The sequence below is a fragment of the Brachycentrus maculatus genome, unplaced genomic scaffold, assembly GCF_059751285.1.
Source record: "Brachycentrus maculatus isolate JH-2025_06_01 unplaced genomic scaffold, ASM5975128v1 h1tg000531l, whole genome shotgun sequence".
Taxonomy (NCBI): Eukaryota; Metazoa; Arthropoda; class Insecta; order Trichoptera; family Brachycentridae; genus Brachycentrus; species Brachycentrus maculatus.
The window spans coordinates 288,384-310,439 of NW_028281277.1; the positions used below are offsets into that span (position 1 = coordinate 288,384).

Here is a 22,056-nt window from a genome sequence, read left to right on the forward strand (position 1 = left end):
GATTTCAGATAATTTTGAAATTTTTTCATCTAATTGATAATTCCACCTTGGCTCCATCCAATCATCCAGACTACGACCCCTGTGCAAAATTCAATATGATAGTTGTCCATGCCAATGAAGTTTTCCGACGCCATTATATCCCTAATCGCCAGCTCTCTATTGATGAGTCATTGGTAGGGACTCATTGCCACTCAAAAATCAAACAATATCTCCCCAACAAAAAACACCACAGATGGGGAATAAAGTTTTGGATGTTATGCGACTCCATAACCCATTATTGCTTGGCATTTTTTTGTTACCGAGGAGCAAAATTAGAGCAAGACAAGGATGATACAAAAAAATTTGGCCTTGGCCATGTTGTAGTAATGAATCTGTTAAAAATTGGTAACTACCTGGACAAAGGTTATCATATTTTTGTTGACAATTTTTTTACAAGCATTCAACTGGCTAAGACTTTATTGGAAAGAATTACGTATATTACAGGAACCATCCGTCGAAACAGGAAATATATACCACGTGAGGCACAAGTGTCTCAAGTTGGAAAACCTAATTATTATAAAAGTGACGACATTCTTCTCTGTTCATATCGAGATAAAAAAACCAAAAAACACCCGGTCATCCTAATTTCTACAAATAGTAATACGAGTGGCGTCACAGTGAAAAAATATAGGGGTTCATACGAAACGCAAACAGAAAAACCACAGATGATTCATGAGTACAATAAATACATGGGCGGAATAGATGAGTCTGATAAAATGTTGTATGTATATTTAGATGAAAGAAGAACATTGAAATATTGGAAAAAGGTAACATTTAACATTTTTGGAAGAATGGTTTTAAACGCATATATAATATATTCAATCAATAATGAAGGCAAAAAAATTTCAAGACACGAGTTCACATCAAAAATAATTGAATCGATTGAAAGGGAATGGTTACCTACAAAAAAAAAGCTGAAATTTCTTCAACAATTTCATTCCATAAATCCAAACTGCAGAAGCTTCCAGGAAAGAATTTACGTCGCTGTGCGGTCTGTAGTAATAAAGATGGTGCTGGGCTGCGTAGATCAACGACTATTTGTGCTTATTGTAAGAAGGGTGTCCACACGGCGTGTGCAGGAAAGCACAGTTGTTGATTTTCTTTTGTTTTTCATTTTTGTCTTTCTTTTTTTCTAAATAAAATACTGTATTCATTTATACAAGCGTTTTATTTCAAATATTTCGACATTCTTTAATAAAACACCGAAAAAATCATCAAAATTCATGAAAATTCAAAGAATTTATGGGGTTTTAAAAAAATATATAGTTTCATAAAAAATGATGTTTTTTTGGTGGCATTTTACAAGAAACTGTATGCATTTTTTGGCACTCAAACGGTTAAAGTAAAATGGTGGTTTTTATTCTGTGGTCTCAATCCTGTGGATTGTGTCTGCGGCAACAAATAACACCTCCGGTCTATCATGCGCCACCCTCTTCAGCGCCTCATATGTTGAACAATGGTGGATACTTTTTGTGATAAAATTTTCTTTTACTGTGAAAATTAAATATCAAAATAACGTTTTGGCTACATCAGATAAGTAAGAACACAAATAATGATTGGAAAATCATGAGGTAAGGAATGGAAATAAATTTTCCTAAGAAAATTATGAGGTAAGTATAAAAATAAATTATAATTGGAAATATTTGAGGTATGCATGTACATAAATTGTGAATGGAAAATTAAGAGGCAGGTATGGACAGAAATTACGATTGTAAAATTGTATGTTTATATTGACCTGGAGCGTGCCAGGCGCACGGCGGCCATGTGGCACTCGACGTGCACCACGTTGAAGTGCGTGACGGTGGTGTAGCCGAGGGTCTTGCGCGCCTTCACCTCAAACTCCTCCACCCCGCAGCGCTTGGTGAACGTGTAGATGCCCAGCACCTGCACACAACACATCCACAATAATGTATAACCAACCATTTTTTTCCATGTCAGATATGACATGGAAAAACTTGAAGGCATTGTACTCTATTTCAGACTGATGAAGAACTGATGAGATGGCACAAATTTAGAAAAGAACCAACTAACCATTCCCTCAGGGGTAGGCAGAGAGGATAGAAGGTCATACCACTTAGAACTAATATTAATTAGTAGAACTACTTATGAAACATCCATTTAATTTATATTGACTTTCATACTGTGGTCCTATGAATACTAACTAACCATTATGCTGGTTCTCCGAGGAGAACCCCGAGGGAGTAGGTAGAGGGAATACAATGTCATACTACTTAATAAACACAGTAATAATATTGTATTCAATCTGTGCTAATGCACAGCTACTTATAAAGTATTTGACTTTTCCATACTGTCGTCCTATGAATACAATCCTGTGTTAACTAACTAACCATCCCTAACTAACCGTAAGGCTCTGTCTAGGATAAAATGCCACATCAGTCTGCTTTTGCCAACATCCATCGGTTCATAGACTGTAACCGGGATGAATGGTGGTGGGATGGTTGTTACCTTGGTGGGTTGGTACTTGTAGCCCTCGCGGCAGATGCAGCAGATGGCGCCCGCCTCCTCGCCCAGCTCCTGCACCTGGTGCGTGAGGCTGCACTGCGCCGTCACCTGCCCCTTGTCGTTGGTGCGCATGCCCAGCGCGCCCAGCTGCTTCTCGCGCATGGCCATCGCCAGACGCTTCTTCTCCTACACACACACCACAAGCATCAACACCACTCGCTCGCCACACAGTCACATTACCAACTTCTGTAGAATAATCCACTAGATAATCCACATAGATGGAAGCATCTGTAGCTTTCAAAACAAGTCATTACAATATGATTGTAACATGACAACATTAATGTGGAGTTAAAATAACAGGGAGTGGGGAATGATGTCAGCCAATGGATGCCCGCCATGTTGCCTGGAGCACGTGTACTGGAAAACAACCGCTGGCAACCTGCACTTCCTCCCCGGATTGAGACCAATGTAGATCATACATAAAATTGTATCGGGCTTATATTGGGAATAAACCTTGTGTTACAAACCATTGAGTATTTATGATGTTACTCGGTAGTGTAATGGTCAGCACGGCTACCGTTCTGGAGGTCCCGGGTTCGATTTCCAGGGGGGGTAAAATAAATATAAGTGATTTTTTCACTGTAATATTTATTCAATATTACCATGGACTGGTACCTGAAGCGGAGGGCTGATCACTTTTCCTTCATGTGTAAACGATCAAGATAACACTGCGTTTATATGATGCAGTGCCCTATGCACCATTGGGGTGCGGATAAGGGTTTACAAAAAAAAAAAGAGTATTTTTACTGACAAACACGACGGCTGTTACATAATACTAAAAAAACAAGTGTTTTATAATGTTTTTGAAATGACTAAATTTATAAATAAAAGATTTCAGAATTGCACTGTGGGATGGAAATATCACAAATGAATTGAAATGCGGTGACAGGGATATTTCCACGTTTCCACATAAAATCACCTTGAGGTTATTAAAAATACGGATATAAGGCGAAGAATGCTTGGATTTTCGTGGACGGGAATGGTAGCCAATGCCAAAGGACCGGCTCCAATAGAGAAATACCAATCATAGATCTCACTAAAAGAAGAATAGGTCTGAGTTGGGCAGCTTTTGGCGCTAATAAGGAGATTCCGACCTGTCTAAAAAGAAGCGTGCGAATCCTGCATACTGCCAGTGAACACATATGAACTAGGGACTATGGCAATACAAAGAGAAATGCAGAGAAACTCAAGTGCACACAGCGATCTATGGAAAGATCCATACTCGGTTTAAGTCGGATGGATAAAGTATGAAATGAAGATATCAGAAACAGAACCCAAATAGAGGATATCCTGGATCGCGTGGCAAGACTCAAATGGCAATGGGTGGGACGTATAGCGAGACAGGACCCACAAGATGGACCCCAAAATTTTTAAAAAGAAAAAGAAAGAATAAAAGTGGCATCGGATGACCCCAAAAGAGATGGTAGGACGACATAGCCCTGCGGCTGGGGGTTAGGAACTGGCTACAAACAGCAACCGACCGAAGGAAATGGAAGGATACGGAAGAGACCTATATACAGCAGTGGAGAACAGAAGGCTTTTTTTTAAAAATGGGAATTGCATTTATTATTTACCTAGCTTATTATGTACAAGGTTTATAGATCATTTAGTGGATTTTTGTTTCTTCTAGCTAATTCAATATGTTTTTATTTAAATCTGTGTTGGGAACAGGAGGGATATTCTAGTGTGGGCCAATCAGGAACTTCTCAGCATTTGCTCATTACTGGGAGGAAACCACGAGAACAGAAGGCTAGAGAAGATCTCACTGAATGTTGACAAGTACCGAGTACAAGAGTTGACTTGCAGGGGCGAGGTGGAGGACTGACCTGGCGTGTGTAGTCGCGCGCCTCCTGCACGCGGCGCGCACACTGCGGCTCCGACATGAGCGCCTCCAGCAGGTTCTCGGCCAGGCTGCCCACGTGCTCGTCCGAGGACACCTGCTCCAGGCGGTGCACGATGGGGATCACCTTCTCGCACACGGCCATCTGAGAGACAGAACGCGCCGTTAGTAAGTAGAGCGGGCGAGCGATGCTTACTGACCGACCCGTCGACATGGGCAGGTGGCGGCGCACTTACCTGCGTGGGCTCGTGGTCTGTGGCGAGGCCGGTGAGGAAGCGCAGGATGTACTTGAGGGCCGGCTTGGAGATGAACTCCTTCAGCTCGTCGGAGTCAGTTCGGAGCAGCGTTGGCTTCACGCACGGAGCATGCACCTGTAATGGACACCAAAAGAGATTAATTATAAGATATTAAATACAATTTCTTTTTCTTCTTCCCTGTCTTATCTGTGCTCAATGGTGCATAGGGCACTGCATTTATTGTTACGAGGAGGCAAGGTGATAAGTCCTGCGCTCCAGGTACCAGCGCAGGGTAATATTAAATAAATATTAGAGCAAAAAATCACTAATACTGACTAATTTTGACCCTCCTGGGAATTGAGCCTGGTGCCTCCAGAAAAGTAGCTAAACAGTCGGGTTGTGGTTCCGTGGTTAGTGTTGCGAACCCACTCTGCCACAATTTGATACATATTTTTAATATTGAGCCTCTTGAGTCATCATATAGCACATACGAAGAAGTCTATTGAATTCCAGCAGTTTGGAAATGTGTGATGTCACTTTGACATAACGCTCACTCCTTTCAACAACGTCATATATCAAAAATCGTCAGTTGTGCGTGTTTTCGGAATGCCCATAAAATATACTATATCCCATCAAAAACAGCATATTTTAAACTTAATGTGTACCCGCTACAGGGCAGGAAGTGTTGTTGCATTTTGAAGAAAAAGTATTGTTTAATTTTATTTTTAAATATCCTAAATATTTTTCAAACGAAGAAAAAACATTCAGGTTTTACATAAAAAGATCTGTTGCGCAGTAAAAAGTTCAAAAAGTGGTTTGATATTTATTTTTAAAACATTTTACTATATTTTTAAACTTTAAAAACAATCTCCCGAAAAATCAAGTTTTTTGACTTATGACATTGTTGAAAGGAGTGAGCGATATACACAACTTTCCCAAATTTGCGTTATGTGGTTGTCGATATGGTCCGTGAATTGAACAATGTGTTTGAGAGGAAGATAGAAGACCCTGATGGCCAAGTGGCGGCACACTCACGGTGATGTAGTCCAGGGCGTCCTTGACGATGTCCAGGGAGATGAGGTAGTCCTTGAGGGTGCCCCCGATGGCGTTGCGCTCGATGCCGCTGCACAGCACGCAGAACAGCTCCAGCCGGAACTGCTCCTCGGCCCAGTGCTCCGAGTCGAACTTGTTGAAGTCCAGCACCTGGCACAATACCACATTCATGTTACAAATTTGAGTTGCAAATCAGTACTTGTACAGTACAGCGCGGTAGTGAAAATTGAATGCCACTAAATTGTTTAAGGTAACTAACTATCACATCGCTTCTCCGCAGAGGTAGGCGTAGAGAATAGCTTCTTCAGCTTCAAAACCTTATGATAAGGGATATCCCCTTAGGATAAGGGTTATAAGTAAGTAAGTTTTTACCATATTAATTTTATTTGACCAGCAACCGGGTTTCGTCGTAACCGACATCATGACTGGTGTGAGGCTAGACAAAATTCTATGTTATATACACAACAAGGCAGGAGTTGACAACCATGATTTTATATTTACATAAAATGTAAAATCATGGTTTTTAATATTTCAATACATTTTATAAAATCATGGTTTTCAATATTTCAATACATATTATAAAATCATGGTTTTTCAACTCCTGCCTTGTTGTGTATATAACATTTTTACAGAATTTTTTCTAGCCTCACACCAGTCTGATGACGTCGGTTATGACGAAACCCAGTTGCTGGTCAAATAAAATTCATGTGGAAAAAAGTACATAGTTGAAAAACTACATTGTCAAAAAAAGTTGTTATTTTATTTCTATGAGGTAAATTTTCTTTAAATGATTGTGAATGCAACACTTGCTGACCTGTTTGAAATGTTGGCAGAGATGTTCCATCTTGAGTTCGTTTCCGTACACCAGCGCCGCTAGCACCCTCGTCAGGTGGGACAGCGCCTCGGGATTGTTCCGGATGCCTGCAAATACAGTACCACAGTCAGTTTACTGCGACGGAATGGGCCATTGGATGGACAAGACATTACACATCTGTAACTGACAACAGACCTGGACACTCGGTGCAGTTGAGGAGGGTCTGAACATACTCCAGACCGCCGAAGGTCAGAGAGAACTGCAGGAAGGACTCCAGGGACTCGCCCGCAGCCACCGATAAGATGCGATCCATGATCTGAAGCATTCCATTTCAAGGGTCAGGGAAAGAAAGTATGTTAGTAAAATTTTTAAATATTAAATATGTCTTTAACTTTAGAAGAAACATCTGCATTAATTAATTATTGATTATATTTCACATATATTTTCTGTCCGCCTCCGTATTGAAATGGTCAGCACGCTCGGCTACCGTTCTGGAGGTCCCGGGTTCGATTCCCAAGGGGGGTAAAATAATATTTAATAAGTGATTTTCCCAAAAGAGATGGTAGATCTCCTTAAACGAGTAGAGATTGAGAGCAAGCCACTGGGACTAGAGATTAACCAAAGCAAGACCAAGATCATGATCATAGATCGATCTAAAAAGTTTGGTGATCTCGGGAACTCACTGGAAGGTTTAGAGATAATAAACGAGTTCCAGTTCCTTGGATCTCAAATCAGCAATGAAGGAACTTGTGAAGGAGAGATTAGACGTCGTATCGCCATCGCCAAAAGTGCCATGCCAGCTTAGAAGCTAGACAAAATTTGGAAAGACCGGGGTGTGAGTAACAACACCAAGATGAAGCTTGTCAGGAGCTTGGTCCACTCCATTTTTCTCTATGCTGCTGAAACATGGACTATAAAAGCAGCAGAAAGGAGAAAAATTGATGCCTTCGAAATGTGGTGTTGGAGGCGCATGCTCCGAATTCCATGGACAGCTAGACGCACCAATGAGTCCATTCGCCAGGAACTACGCTTGGATGGCTTGTCTCTGGCCAATATCTGTACCCGACGGATTCTCCAGTTCTTTGGACACGTTGCGCGTGGCAACGAGGATAGCCTGGAACGACTAGTTGTGATCGGTAGCCTGGAGGGAAAGAGAGGGAGAGGAAGATCCCCCACACGATGGACCGATCAAATTAAGGCAGCAGCAGGCACCTCAGTGGTTGGAGCGCTACGTGCAGCGCAGTCAAGGGATAACTGGAGAAGAGTCATTGCTTCTGCAAGGGTCACAACCCTCAGCAATGAGGATTAAGACGGAGAAGAAGAGAAGAAGAATTACCCTGGACTGGTACCTGAAGCGGAGGGCTGATCACCTTTCCTTCATGTGTAAACGGGGTGTGGAATAAGGGTTTTATTACTATTATATTTTTAAAGAGAGAGAGAGGTTGAAATAACATTTCATTTATTAGATATGTACTTCTGATTTGACCAGTTGACTTTTGACATTCTTTATTTTTATTATTTATTTTATCTGACACTGAAGAAGAGATTCATAATATACATATAATGATATATCATCCGATGAATAATCCAGTGATTGATAAATATTTAGATTTTTAAGCTTACAAGCGTTCTATTTGGTAAAGCGCGACATACATCAATAAACATTATAGAGTTGTGTGTTGCGGTTACTTGTGATTAGTATACTGAGGGTCAGGCAGAAGACTGCCAGAGTATAATTAGGGCCAGGGTTGATGAAAAAACCACCCGACAACAATGTGTTAACGTGGAAAATCACTGACATTCATTTTAATCCCCCCGAGAATCGAACTTGGGTTCTCCATCATGGTATCCAAACGCGCTCACCACTACTACAAATGGCGTAATGTGCCTACACTGGGTGAGTTTGAAGGTTTGTACCCAATAGGGTTTATTTTTTAGATTAGAATTGCATTTATTATTTACCTTGCTTATTACGTACAAGGTTTATAGATCATTTAGTGGATTTTTTTTTCTTCTAACTAATTAAATATGTTTTTATTTGAATCTGTGTTGGGAACAGGAGGGATAATCTAGTGTGGGTCAGTCAGGAACTTGTTAGCATTTGCTCATTGTTGGGAGGAAACCACATTGCACTCCTCAGGAGAAGGCGGACTGTTGACTGTAATCAGTTGCGTTTCACTAGAAGAGGCTTTGGTATTTTGTCCTAGCTTGGTTTATATTACCAATGTCCTTCTTTATTTTGATCAGGGTTACCTCGAGCAGTTGGCAGGTGAGGTCGGGGCGGGGCAGCTGCGCCTCGTCCTGCGCGGCCAGCTGCAGCGCGCGCAGCAGGGCGGGCAGCGCGCCCGTGGCGTCGCGCGTCAGCAGCGCCACGCAGCGCCGCGCGCGCACGCACAGCGCCAGCAGCCGCAGCAGCGTGCGCGCCAGCGGCCGCCCGCCGCCCCCCGCGCCGCCCGCCACCGCCAGGCGCTCCAGCATCACCTCCAGGCCGCCTGGAAACAAAACACACTCGCAATTCAACACCCTATTGTAATTGAAGTGGCCTCTCGCTTCTTGGAGACTGCTCAGTCGCCACCTGAAGGTGGATTGGGATGGATGTGGCACCTATGACTCGTTGGTGACGAATTGGTACTTGCTGCGTACTATGATTTCCATACAAATATGAACTGGGGTCTAGGAAAGGTTAATACAAGAGTGAAATATTATTACTGGCAAGAGTCTACGAGACAGAATGGATTGACATCTGGGAATCGACATCGCAGAAGGCTAATCCCTCTTAAAAACAGGCCACAGGGCCTACACCAAGCAAAAGAAAAAGAATTATTATTTATTTATTTATTTTAAGCCCCCTGGGCATTTAGCCAGGGAACTCCAGCATAGTAGCCAAGCAAGCTTACCACTACACTGCCTATACTGCAGTACTACCTCATATAGAACACATAAACTAAATAGACTGCTTGAAATGCTACAATTATCCCGAGAGTCTCAGCACTCTGCAATATAAACACTTGGGGTGGGGTGAAGCGCGTACTCACCGCAGTCGGCCAGCACGTTGGCCATCTTGTAGAGCTGCTCGTCGTCCACGGCCTCGGTGCTGGAGGCGGACAGGGTCTCCACAAACTCCTCGGTGGCGTCGCCCAGCAGCCCGCGCATGCGGTACACCACGCGCATGGCGTCGCCTTCCCCGGACGTCGCCCACACCTGCGCATACACAGGTACCAATATCGTAACTGTGTTCTTTCAAACACAAATCTGGGGTTTGTCCACTTAGGGGTTATTTTATATTGATATTTCAATAAAGACGAACAAGACTATGGAAGTTTGGGTATTTACAGGGCTTACGACCCACCATAGAGTGTACCGAGTTTAATATTTAAAAAAAAAATGATTTCAAAGCATCTCCTAGTATGTATAATAACTTGCTTACATACACTTCATGAATGTCTTTCTTCCAACCCTTATCTGCACCCAATGGTGCATAGGGCACTGCATCGTATTAACCAAGTCTTATTAATATTAAATAAATATTAGAGTGAATCACTATTGATATTTTTTCCCCCCCTGGGAATTGAACCCGTGACGGTAGCTAAACACGCTAACCATTAAACCACGGAGGCAGATCGTGAAGGCCTAAATATATTTCATTTCTAACTACATAAGTATTTTAATACCGGCCATGGATAAGTATTGGAGTATAATAGTCAAGAAATTAATGATTGAAAAAGTATTCGAGTATAATAGTCAAGAAGTTAATGGTTAAAAAACTAATTGGCCATCACGCCGCTTCCTGCAGGGGTAGACAGAGAGAATAGGAGGGTAGTACCTTCTTGTAGACGTCCTTGACGGGCAGGTCCAGGGACATGATCTTGTTGTTGACGAGCAGCTCCATGCCGTTGTCGTCCTCCAGCAGCGCCACCAGCTCGCAGTCGGCGCAGATCTTGTTCTTCACGTCGCGCATCAGCGGGCCCAGCCCGGCCTCCAGGGACGAGTACGGGTTGCCCAGCATGCGGCCCTGCGGGAGGAACACTCCGCTATACTAACCCTGCCGTCTATATTAACCGTTTTAGTACCGTAGAACGGGGCTACTTGAACTTTGATGTGTTACTTGAGCCCAGTACACAAAATAAGATTTAAATCTGTATTTGGTCTACAATAATGAACGTATGGACATGATTCATTGTTTCCCTGACAGGTGACACTTATTGTCACGATACTTCGATCGATACCACACGATAACCCTTTTAGTACTGACATTTCTTGCTTATGTGTATGCTGAAATTTCTGAATACCTTTTTGCGACAATACACATACATTCATTTTTTTCATTCAAACCCTTGTCCGCACCCCAATGGTACATAGGGCACTGCATTATATAAACGCAGTGTTATCTTGATCGTTAACACACGAAGGAAAGGTGATCAGCCCTCCGCTTCATGTACCAGTCCAGGGTGATATTGAATAAATATTAGAGTGTAAAAAATCACTTATATTTATTTGACCCCCCCTGGGAATCGAACCCGGGATCTCCAGAACGGTAGCCTAGCGTGCTGACCATTACACTTTGAGACATTTACCTTAGTAAAACTAATCATAAATAAACTCCGGGTAACACAGAGAGCAATGGAGAGAAGAATGCTAAACATATCCCTTAAGGACCGAAAATCCCAATATTTATGTTGACCAGCCCGGGAATGGAACCCGAGCCAGGCACGCACCTGCAGGAAGTCCTCCTGCTGCGAGTCCTTCTCCAGCATGAGGAAGAACTCCCCGATGTCATTCTCCTCCGGGTAGATGATGGAGCACAGGCGCTCGAAGATGAAGACGGGGGTGCGGAAGTCGTGCAGCGGGTACTTCTTAACTGTCTCTATGCAGACCGACATGAACTCGGCCGTCTCCGCCTCGGTTCCTGCAAAGCAACACGCGTTGAGACCGGAGGTTTGAGAGTGACCGACCACATACAGTGCGACATGTAACGTGACATAAATAATAATTTAATAGCTTTACATCGAACAATATCTCTTTGTAAACCACATGTTTAGTAATTAGTCACACATTTATATTAATGCATCTCATGCGGGGCCGATTTTGTGCCATGTGTATTAGTGAAAACATTCACCTGTGTGTATCAGCCATACTTTGAAATCTATGTACTAAGAACTAGCATGTGAAAGGAATCTACTAGCATTGTGTATATATATATATATATATATATATATATATATATATATATATATATATATATATATATATATATACGAATTTAGAAAATTAATATAATACAATGTGGATGTTCAATAATGGTCAGAATGGTGAACCTTGTACAAATGAATAAAGCGATCGCTTAAGCCATCCAAATGCCCTGGGACGCTCAGACTTCCATCTTCTTTTATAAAAACGCAAAGGCACAACAGCAACAACAGCCCAACAACAGTCCGCAGCAGCAAAGACACGATCGCCAAATTTAGTGCGCTGGTTGCGACTTGGTAAGATCACATTGCCCAAGCAGTTGTTCAACCAATCAACCTATTTATCTGGAATACACAGCACTTTTAGATACTCTGGAGCCATATTATGTTTTGATTTATACATGAGTAGACAGAGTTTATACTTAACCGTTTTGGGAAAGCGTTACCAGTGCAGTAGTTTACTGAGGGTCAGTTGGCAGACTGTCCGAGTATAATTAGGGACGGGGTTGATGAAAAAACTGCCAATGACAACAATATGCTAATATTTGTTGGGTAATATATCGCTCACTCCTTTCAACGTCATATATCAAAAATCGTCAATTTTCAGTTGTGCATGTTTTCCGATTGCCCAGAAAATTTACTATATCCCAGCAAAAGTGGCATATTTTGAACAAAATATTTACTCGCTACAGGGCAGAAAGTGTTGTTTTTTGCATTTTTGAGAAAAGGTATTGTTTGATTATTTTTTTAAATATTCAAAAAAATTTAAAATGGAGAAAAAACATTCAGGTTTTACCTAAAAAGATATGTTGCACAGTAAAAAGTTCAATAAATGGCTTGATATTTATTTTTAACACATTTTATTATATTCTTAAACATTAAAAACAATCTCCTGAAAATCAAGCTTTTTGATATATGACGTTGTTGAAAGGAGTGAGCGATATGTCAACTGTCTGCAGTTACAATAAATGTGCTAATAGCTAATGTTTTATGATATGAGTCTGGACATGGTGGTGATGCTCTGTTAAGCGGAGAAGTTGTCGGGGGTTACCGGTGGTCATCTCCTCGAGCAGCTCCAGCAGCTTCTCCTGCGTGTCGTCGATGAGGCGCGTGCGCTGCACCACGAGGCGCCGCAGGGACAGGTAGCCGCCCAGCACGGTGCCCATCAGGCGGCCCTTGTACGCGCGCCGCACGCCGCCCTCCTCCAGCAGCATGGCCAGCAGCTCCGTCAGCCTCTTCAGGGCGTAACCTGGACACAAGACAACAATCCAGGAGTCACATCTTGTTGTTATTACTAGCCCTTATTATTAGACTCGTCAGTCTAATAAACCAAGCGAATAAATAATAAGACAGGGGGAGGGTACCTTGCGCCAGGTCGGAGGTGAGTGTGGTCTCCTCCAGCTTGTGCAGATGGTCGATTTCTTCGGTCAGCAGTTGGGCCAGTCGGGACAGCACTCCGCGCAGCGCCAGGAACTGCTTCCACGGAGACTCGCCTACCAGACCTTCCAGACGACAATCATCATGAGTGTTCAGACAACTTTGTTGTTTGAAAATAAGTCAAATTTAAATCACGTGTTTTATTCTATTTTGTAACATTAACCTGTTAACTGGGTGGTCCACTGTCCAATTACGCAACTTGTAACGGGCGCGAATACTGATTCACTACGCATCTTAAATTCATGTTGAGGCATGTATGGATGACTAATACCTTTGTTGTTCGATAAATATACGTCCATATATATAATATAATGAACAAATATTTCAAGGACGTATTCAAATGTCCTACCCGTACCCGATATTATTTGCGTTGGATGTATTTATGCGTCCCGCCCGGTTAACAGGTTAAACATGGACCATTTTTGCACAAAATACTGTTATAATTTGTGTTTGAAAATGATGCAGAATGCATGGAAACACATTTCACATAGATTTAAAGAAGTAGCGATATTTACTATGTAAAATAAAATAAAAAAAAATCAATAAAATATAGTCAAATTGAATGAATATTCCGTTGTCGGGTGTCAACTATTAACCAAAATTGACCTGACATAGGAATGATTATTCCGAAACCGGTAGTTGTGAAGTTTAGTTTTCTTGAGTTTTGTATAGATGAATATTTGGAGTGGAAATATTGATGAAAAGAATAAACTCACTTTGGTAGAGTTGCAGGAACTGCTCGCTGGCCTCTCCGGCCTTGCCGATCTCCGACAGGAAGTTGGTCAGCAGCACCAGGACCTGAAGAAGAGACCCGAGGATGATAATACAACTATTCAGGATGCGAGGCATCGAGGCAACAACGACAAGGGTACACTCACCCACCCTAAACTGAGAAATTATTTCTCAGTTCAGGGCGGTTCTCACTCTCTCTATTATTCAGCTGACTGATAATAGAGTCAAAAATCAGGTAGCAATACAGGCACAGTAATGTATACACTCAGACCTCGCTTTGGGTCGTTTCACTTTGCGTTCTTTCTAAGTTGCGTCGTTACTGAAATACTCATTTTTGCTGTGCGTCGTTTTTTTTTAATTGTGTTGTTTTTTATTATTATTCAGAGAATTATTTTTAAATTTTCTAAAAGGTGATTTCCCATTTTGTAAATTTCAATTTACGCAAAGTGAGGTTTTAGTGTACTTTATTAACTTTTAAACAAAATCAGGTTATGTACGATAATTTTAACTAACTAAATAACCATCACGCCGCGAGATGCAGCTGCTCATCATGCGCCTGCTCAGTGAGTAGCGCTACCTTTCTATTCAATCAAGGGTTAACTTTAAGACTCTTCACTCTCGGCTTGGGTCATTCTTCTATCTTCTTCTGCGGATCGGTCTGCAGTAGCAAATGATACCTCCTTTGCCAACGTATGAGGAGCTGAAGAGGGTTTCGCAAAATAGACCAGAGTGGCGAAGGAGGTATCATTAACTAACTAACTAAACTAACCATCACGTCGCTTCACCGCAGGGGTAGGCAGAGAGAATAGAATGCCACACCACTTTGTCATTGCAAATATTCTTCGCCTCTTCCACGTTCATGCATCTCCTCATACATACCCGCCGATTGTTTCGACTCCTATATGTGTTATAGAAATAGTAATAGAAGTTATATAGTATATAATATAGTTAATAGAAAAGGTTACTCACGGCTTTAGTACGCTCGTAGGATGTGCAGAGGGACTTGACCATCTGGCAGGCCGTGTCCCGCGCCATCTTACTGCTCGGGTTGAACATCACGGGCTGCAGCCAGCCCCCATCACCCAGGGACAGGCTCACCGACCCCGCATTGCGGAACGTCTGCGAATTACAATCGGCCTCATTATTCCAAACCAGTGGCTAACACACGATTAACTTCACAAATGCATATGGCCGACTGCCTGGTGTTTTCAGAATGGCAACCTGGCGACCACGGGTATAGCGAGAATTGCAGATTGCACATTACAGAAAGGTAGCTTCACCTTGAGTTGCCATGATTAATTGTGAACAAAAATTATGAAAATACAAGACGGTATGATATGTGGCTAAGAACTGAAAATGGACAGATCGCCACAAAATCCAAAGGAAACACTATAGACAATACTAAAAGACAGAGACAATACAAAAAATATATATATAAAAATAAGCACATTATATATCAGTCCCTTATTAATAGGTAACGAGTTGTCTTTTCTCATTTTTTCTACGTTACTAAATCTATTTTTTCAAGCACTATTCTCATAGATTTATTTTGAAGAATCTCCAATTTACAACATTTTGAGTGTGTCCAAATACTTGTTCACAAATCGAGATTTCTTCAATTACAGGAATAATTTTTGACATCTCATCATAGATGAAGAAGAATATACTTCCATATCCTTCTTCATCTATGTTGAGATGTCAAAAAATAATATGAAAAATCTCAATTTATTTCAATTTCCTTCGTCGCCCAAAAATAATACTGTGGAGCAGTAATCTATATGTGTAATAATTATTGTTCTATATATGAGTTATGCAGCATTTTAAAAAAAAATCTAAATTGCACAATGTCCTTACCTTGTCCTTCCAGCGGGCGGTGTACTTGGCGGCGAGGCTCTGGTCCCGGCCCGGGAGCGGCTGCCCCTGCGGGTCCGCGCTGCCGGCACCCGGCGGGGACTGGCGGCGGCGCCAGTCGGCGTAGGACACGCGCCCCGCCAGCCAAGCGCCCAGGTCCAGCGGGGGCGCCTCGGAGCCCTGCGGCCCGCCCTCCTGCGGAGACAACATTACACTCAATGAACAAGGACTCTAATAACCTGATAAGAGTGTGCATAAAAAGTTCCCATAAATTTTTCTCATAGTCCATTATTTGATTCAACATCGGTTAAGCAAGATTCGTCAATATCCAATTCAAACCCCGCCCACTACTTTCATCCTACGAGTATATAAGCTGGTTCATTAATGTGTTTAATCCTAGTACATGTCAGACCTCGGCTCTTAATGCATGTTTATTCTGCAACCCCTAGTGCATGTTGGTCCTCAGGTCGACCAAAATCACATGTGATAAACATTTTGTGTAGTTGTAAGTAATTGAACATCACAGCAGTGTACCTCCATTCACATGCGAGTTCCCGGCACCGTCTATGGTTGAGTTTTAGTTAGTTCTTTCTTTTAATGAGTATACAACATACTCCGTGAGGAAGGACTCTAATAACCTAATGAGAGTGTGCATAACAAGTTCCGCAGTTTGAAGCCTGCACATATTCTCGATACAGTCATTTCTAAATAAAGAACTTACTCAACTCAGCCATAGATGGCGGCGAGAACTGGCACGTGAAAGGTGTCAATTGAGGGATAAATACAACTTCAACAAAAATTTCAGTAGTGTGGTTGTCAACACGGGTATAATGGTGAATGATACATGTGCATAAAGTGATAATTTAAACCAGCCTATGACAGACCGTAAGCCCAGTAAATACCCAGACTTCCATATTCTTCATGATCCATGTTGAGATATCAATATAAAAAAATGCACATATTTTGGTTACTTAACCATGTAAATATACATCCGTGATGGCACATTGCGTACCTTGGCGGTCGGGGGTTGCATGAGGTGGTGCAGGTACTGCAGGCATGGCAGCGCCACCTGTTGCAGCGCGTGCGCGTCCTGCCCGCCCGCGGAGCTGTGCAGGGGCGGCGGGATGGACTCCACGCCCTCGCCCGACACTATGGAGCCCAGCCCGTTGGATAGGTAGGGACAGCACCTGAAATGGCAGGAAGAGTTCCCATCAATTCAACACTCCGGAGTAAAGAAGGGGAATCCATCTCTGTGTTCCCGATAACAGGCTGTTCCATCACCCAATCAGTAGAGCCAACTTGGCAATAGTGATGCATATCGGGAGGGTGGTATCCCTGCTCAAAAGTTTTTCTTTCAATAATTTAATTAATTTTCTAGCCATTTCTATTTTATAATTATTTACGCTATTCTCTCCAATAAAGAGACTAAGCCCTTGTGGTTGGAGAGGAAATCGCACTTATTATTTATTATTTATGTTTGCGAGTGACATAATTTATTTTTATTACTATTTTTTTTTTAATTTTTGTAAAATACTTCTAGTGTGTTCCTCAGACACGTGAATAGACAAAAGTGCGGAAAAACCTTGTATGATAGATGTGTAAGTGGTGATATGAGGAAAGAATGCAATGTTGAGGTTAAAACTAAAAAATAATTTTTAATATTAGCGTGCAATGCTTTGAATAAACAAAGAAACAACATTTTAAGCTATAAATTTTCTGGACAGATGTTACTTTGCTAAGTTTTAAGAGCAGCATACCTTTACATATTTCTGTACGATATTTTTACATACTTTTACATGTTTACTATTTTCTTTACATATACATAGTTAGGAGAGCTCAGACGTCGTATCGCCATCGCCAAAAGTGCCATGTCTAAGTTAGACAAAATCTGGAAAGACCGGGGAGTGAGTAACAACACTAAGATACAGCTTGTCAGGAGTTTGGTTCGCTCCATTTTTTTCTATGCTGCTGAACATTGACCATACAAGCAGCAGAAAAGAGAAAATTTAACGCTTTCGAAATGCAGTGTTGGAGACGCATACTCCGAATTGTGACAACTGGTTGTGATCGGTAGCCTAGAGGGGAAGAGAGGGAGAGAAAGATGGACCGATCAAGTTAAGGCAGCAGCGGGCACCTCGGTGGATGGAGCGCTACGTGCAGCGCAGTCAAGGGATAACTGGAAAAGCGTAATTGTTTCCACAAGGGTCACAACCCTCAGTAACGAGGACTAAGACGGAGAAGAAGTTAGGACTCACCAGACCCACAGCCTGATGACGCAGCGCAGGCGGACCTCCCAGCACTCGGCGCGGTCCTGGATCTTCACCAGCCCACCGAGCAGCAGCACGAGCGGCCGCACCTGCAACACACGCCGGTGGTGAGTGACTGGCAGTCCCGTGGCGGGGGGCGCGGGGGCCTACCCACTGGGGGATACTCACGGCGTTGGTGTGGTCCTGCGCGGCAGCGTGGCCCAGCAGGCCCAGCGTGATGCGCTGCGACAGCAGGCGGCACAGGTCCTGCGTGGCCGACAGGTTGTCCCGGGTCACAACGCAGATCAGCTGGTGCACCTCCTCTTGGCTCTGTAAGGGAAAGATTGTAAATATTGGGTATATTTTTACAATCTGTGCAATATGACAGGCGCCGTGGCGTAGTTGGGTAGACGCTCGACTGCAAAACTGGTGCTGCAGATACGATTCCCGCCAATTGAAAAATGAATTCAAGATAGATTTATTTTCAATAAGTCTGGGTGTTTGCGATGTATTTTTCACATTTACCTTCCCTATCCTTACTATCCTACCTGCAAGACAAGCATCTAAAATAGACAAAATGACTAAAATTTAAAAGTAATAAAAAATTATTACTTTTAAATGTCATCGGCACTAAGTTTTTGATTGGAACACAGCCCCAACAATGATGCTACAATGCGATTCCAAATGTCGCCAAGAGTTACCAATGACACATGGCATCGTGCCCCAGAACAACAGCCATGAAAAAGATTTTACCAACTAATTCCAGAGTTTTCTTCTTCTAACCCTTATCCACACCCAATAGTGCATAGGGCACTGCATCCCATACTTGTACTGCTTGGAGTGTGATATTGATCATTAAATACAGGGAAGAAAGATGATAAGCCCTGTCCTTCAGGTACTAGTTCAGGATAGTATTAAATGAAAATAATAAATTTCAGAATACATAATGAATAATATATATATATATATTTTTTATGAGATACAGTATAATGAATTAGCTTTATTCAAATGAACAAGTCCGCCTCGGTAGTATGTTGACTAGCATGCTTGGCTACCATAATGGAGGTGACGGGTTTGATTCCTCCAGAAGTCCAGGAGGGTCAAAATAAATATCTGTGATTTTTGACTTTACTACTGATCGGCAGCAAGATCAAGATATACAAAACTTGTGTCCGACCCATCATGACGTATGGAATCGAAAGTAGAGCAGACACCGCTGCCACAAAAAACACGCTTAGAGTGTCAGAAATGAAGACTCTGAGAAGCATAACAGGCAAGAGTCTTTGAGATAGACTGAGAAATGCCAAGATCAGGGAAATATGCAAGATCGAAGATGTCGTTAGGTGGGGAAGGCAACGAAGAAGACAATGGTATGCGCATGTGAGGAGAATGGAACCATCCAGACTCCCCCACATCGCATTGTACAGCCAACCCCATGGTAGACGACTCCCGGGCAGACCACCAAAGAGATGGGCCTATCTCGACGTCGATTCGCGACGTCGATTAGCCTTCTGCGACGTCGATTCCCAGCTATCGCTGGGAATCGACGTCGCAGGAGGCTAATCCCTCTTAAAAACAGGCCGTAAGGCCTACAATAAGAAGAAGAAGAAGAAGAGACTACTGATTTCATATCACTCTTGGCTGGCGCAAGACTAATCATATCACGCCTGTGATCAGGAAAATACTGCTTTGATACAATACAGTGCCCTATGCCCCTGCACATCTTTGTATCCCTCATCCCTATGTACATCTTTGCCAAATAGACTATCAAGACACATGTGGCAAGGTTCAGCTGTGTTTACTTGATTAACACATTACCCGTTTGGTCGATTGATGCTTAAGGACCTAAGGTTAGGCAAGGGTATTTTTACCATCTGCGCCGGCCTCATTTCTAAGCCAGAAAAGGAGGAATTATCCAATTTTTTATATGAAAATAATATACAAATCTCTCTGTTAAGGTCTCTATATGTACATAAATATCAAATCCCGTCACCAGAGGTTCCCAGGCGTCCAAAATGTGTTAATATGCCATGGAAGTAATGTACCTGGGGAGTGCCCCTCCTGAGGTTGTGCTGCACGAGCTCCTGCACGAGGCCGAGCGAGCACAGGCGCTGGCGGTGCTCCGGGCTGGAGGCCAGCGCGCGCAGCAGCGTGAGGCACTGCGAGGCGGCCGACAGCGCGCACCCGTAGCAGCGCCCCGACTCTGCCTCTAAAGGGACAGTGACAATCCACAATTCAGGGATCGCAGGCGGAATGGCAAATACTATACTATACTACAGTGTACAAATTGATCAATCAAACCAAACAATAGTAGCACTCATATCGTGACCAAGTGCATTTTTTAAGGAAAACGTGATCATTGACTATTTGATATCTTACTAGCTTAATATTGCCCTGAAAAAAGTCCCAAAGGATTTTAAACACGGAAGTATAATATATTAGAAGTATAAAAAATGACTAGCTGCATTGATGTTTATTTTATTGCCAAGTAAAGGTCCGCCTCCGTAGTGTAATGGTCAGCACGCTCGGCTACCGTTCTGGAGGTCCCGGGTTCGATTCCCAAGGGGGGTAAAATAAATATAAGTGATTTTTTCACTGTCATATTTATTCAATATTATCCTGAACTGGTACCTGAAGCGGAGGGCTGATCACCTTTCCTTCATGTGTAAATGGTCAAGATAACACTGCGTTTATATGACGCAGTGCCCTATGCACCATTGGGGTGCGGATAAGGGTTTCATTATTAAAAGTGACTTAAATGGCCCCCCTGAACATTTTACATTTTGTCAGTTGGTCACTTTCTCCTGTACGACTACGATATATGGATTGTCTTCTCTGTTTTAGTCCTCATTGCTGAGGGTTGTGACCCTTGTCGAAGCAATGACTCTTCCAGTTATCCCTTGGCTAGAAATTGATAGAAAACCATGCCAATCTGTCTTTGCAAACATCCTTCGCCTCTTCCGCATTCATGCATCTCCTCATTAGTACCTGCTGATTATTCCAGCTACCAAGCTAACTGGATACTTGCAATCAAAAAAATAATAAATAATAATAAAACCCTTAACGCACCCCAATGGTGCATAGGGCACTGCTTCATATAAACGCAGTGTTATCTCGATCGATTACACATGAAGGAAAGGTGATCAGCCCTACACTTCAGGTACCAGTCCGGTGTGATATTGAATAAATATTAGAGTGAAAAATCACTTATATTTATTAGACCCCCCTGGGATTCGAACCCGGGACCTCAAGAACGGTAGGCGAGCATAGTAATAATAATTTTGGATAATTTATAAATACTATCTAACTGCTTCACAGTAATTAAATTGGGCAAAATAAAGCAAACAAGTGCATTTTCAGCTTTTTCCTAAAGATCATCTGACTTTCACCATCTCAGTAATTGATGGAAGAGCATTCCATGCCATTGGGTCACAACAGCAAAGGTCAACAATTTGAATGCGATGGATTTTTAATGGAATGACCCATATTTTCCACATTTCATTGCCTAGCACAGGCATGGGGAACCTTTCTATTTCAAAAGGCCACATTCACTTATCTGTATCAACATGAGGCCGCAGTAAAGAAAACTTTGACACCCCCCCCTATAAACTAAATATTTTAATTATATCACAACATAAATTGTTAAAAATGTAATTGAAAAAAAATATATAGAAAAAATACAAATTTATTTATTTATCATCAAGCTGCGTATATATAAGAAACATACTTAATAAATAAAAAAATACGTACATCATTAAAAATATTTGTTAATGTTACAGGTTTACCAACCTTTAATGACTAATTTGCATCTGCGTTTTGTTAGAAATTCAAATGGAATATTTGGTAATCCGTGTTTTTTTTTTTTTAATGGCATCAGTCAAAAGGCCGCACTAGAATAGCCAAAAGGCCGCAGGTTCCCCATGCCTGGCCTAGCACTCGACTAGTGGTATGACAGCTGCAGTCGGTTGTACTCACCGGCGGCCTTCTTGGTTTGGTGTTGCAGGAGCGTGGTGTACGCGGGCCGGGCGTCGGCCTTGAGCTGCTCGCTCTGCGACTTGTCGTACGCCACCAGCTCGCGTCTGCAAGTCAAGCGACGCAA

General features: G+C 42.3%; 1 protein-coding gene across 2 annotated transcripts in view; it reads right to left on the reverse strand.

Moving 5' to 3' along the window:
- The window catches only part of poe (E3 ubiquitin-protein ligase-like protein poe), a 117,039-nt gene that overhangs the window by 5,965 nt on the left and 89,018 nt on the right, over positions 1–22,056 (reverse strand). For both annotated transcript variants that reach the window (XM_088272907.1, XM_088272906.1), the window contains exons 66-86: positions 21,933–22,036; positions 20,003–20,166; positions 18,147–18,287; positions 17,967–18,067; positions 16,724–16,898; positions 15,715–15,906; positions 14,830–14,979; positions 13,845–13,926; positions 13,056–13,193; positions 12,743–12,940; positions 11,221–11,411; positions 10,329–10,517; positions 9,541–9,706; positions 8,759–8,997; positions 6,701–6,821; positions 6,506–6,612; positions 5,674–5,841; positions 4,639–4,773; positions 4,389–4,547; positions 2,506–2,688; positions 1,775–1,923 (exon numbers count right to left, since the gene is read on the reverse strand). In XM_088272907.1, the coding sequence (XP_088129033.1) occupies positions 1,775–1,923; positions 2,506–2,688; positions 4,389–4,547; positions 4,639–4,773; positions 5,674–5,841; positions 6,506–6,612; positions 6,701–6,821; positions 8,759–8,997; positions 9,541–9,706; positions 10,329–10,517; positions 11,221–11,411; positions 12,743–12,940; positions 13,056–13,193; positions 13,845–13,926; positions 14,830–14,979; positions 15,715–15,906; positions 16,724–16,898; positions 17,967–18,067; positions 18,147–18,287; positions 20,003–20,166; positions 21,933–22,036 (3,252 nt within the window). The remainder of the gene's footprint in view (positions 1–1,774; positions 1,924–2,505; positions 2,689–4,388; positions 4,548–4,638; positions 4,774–5,673; positions 5,842–6,505; positions 6,613–6,700; positions 6,822–8,758; positions 8,998–9,540; positions 9,707–10,328; positions 10,518–11,220; positions 11,412–12,742; positions 12,941–13,055; positions 13,194–13,844; positions 13,927–14,829; positions 14,980–15,714; positions 15,907–16,723; positions 16,899–17,966; positions 18,068–18,146; positions 18,288–20,002; positions 20,167–21,932; positions 22,037–22,056) is intronic.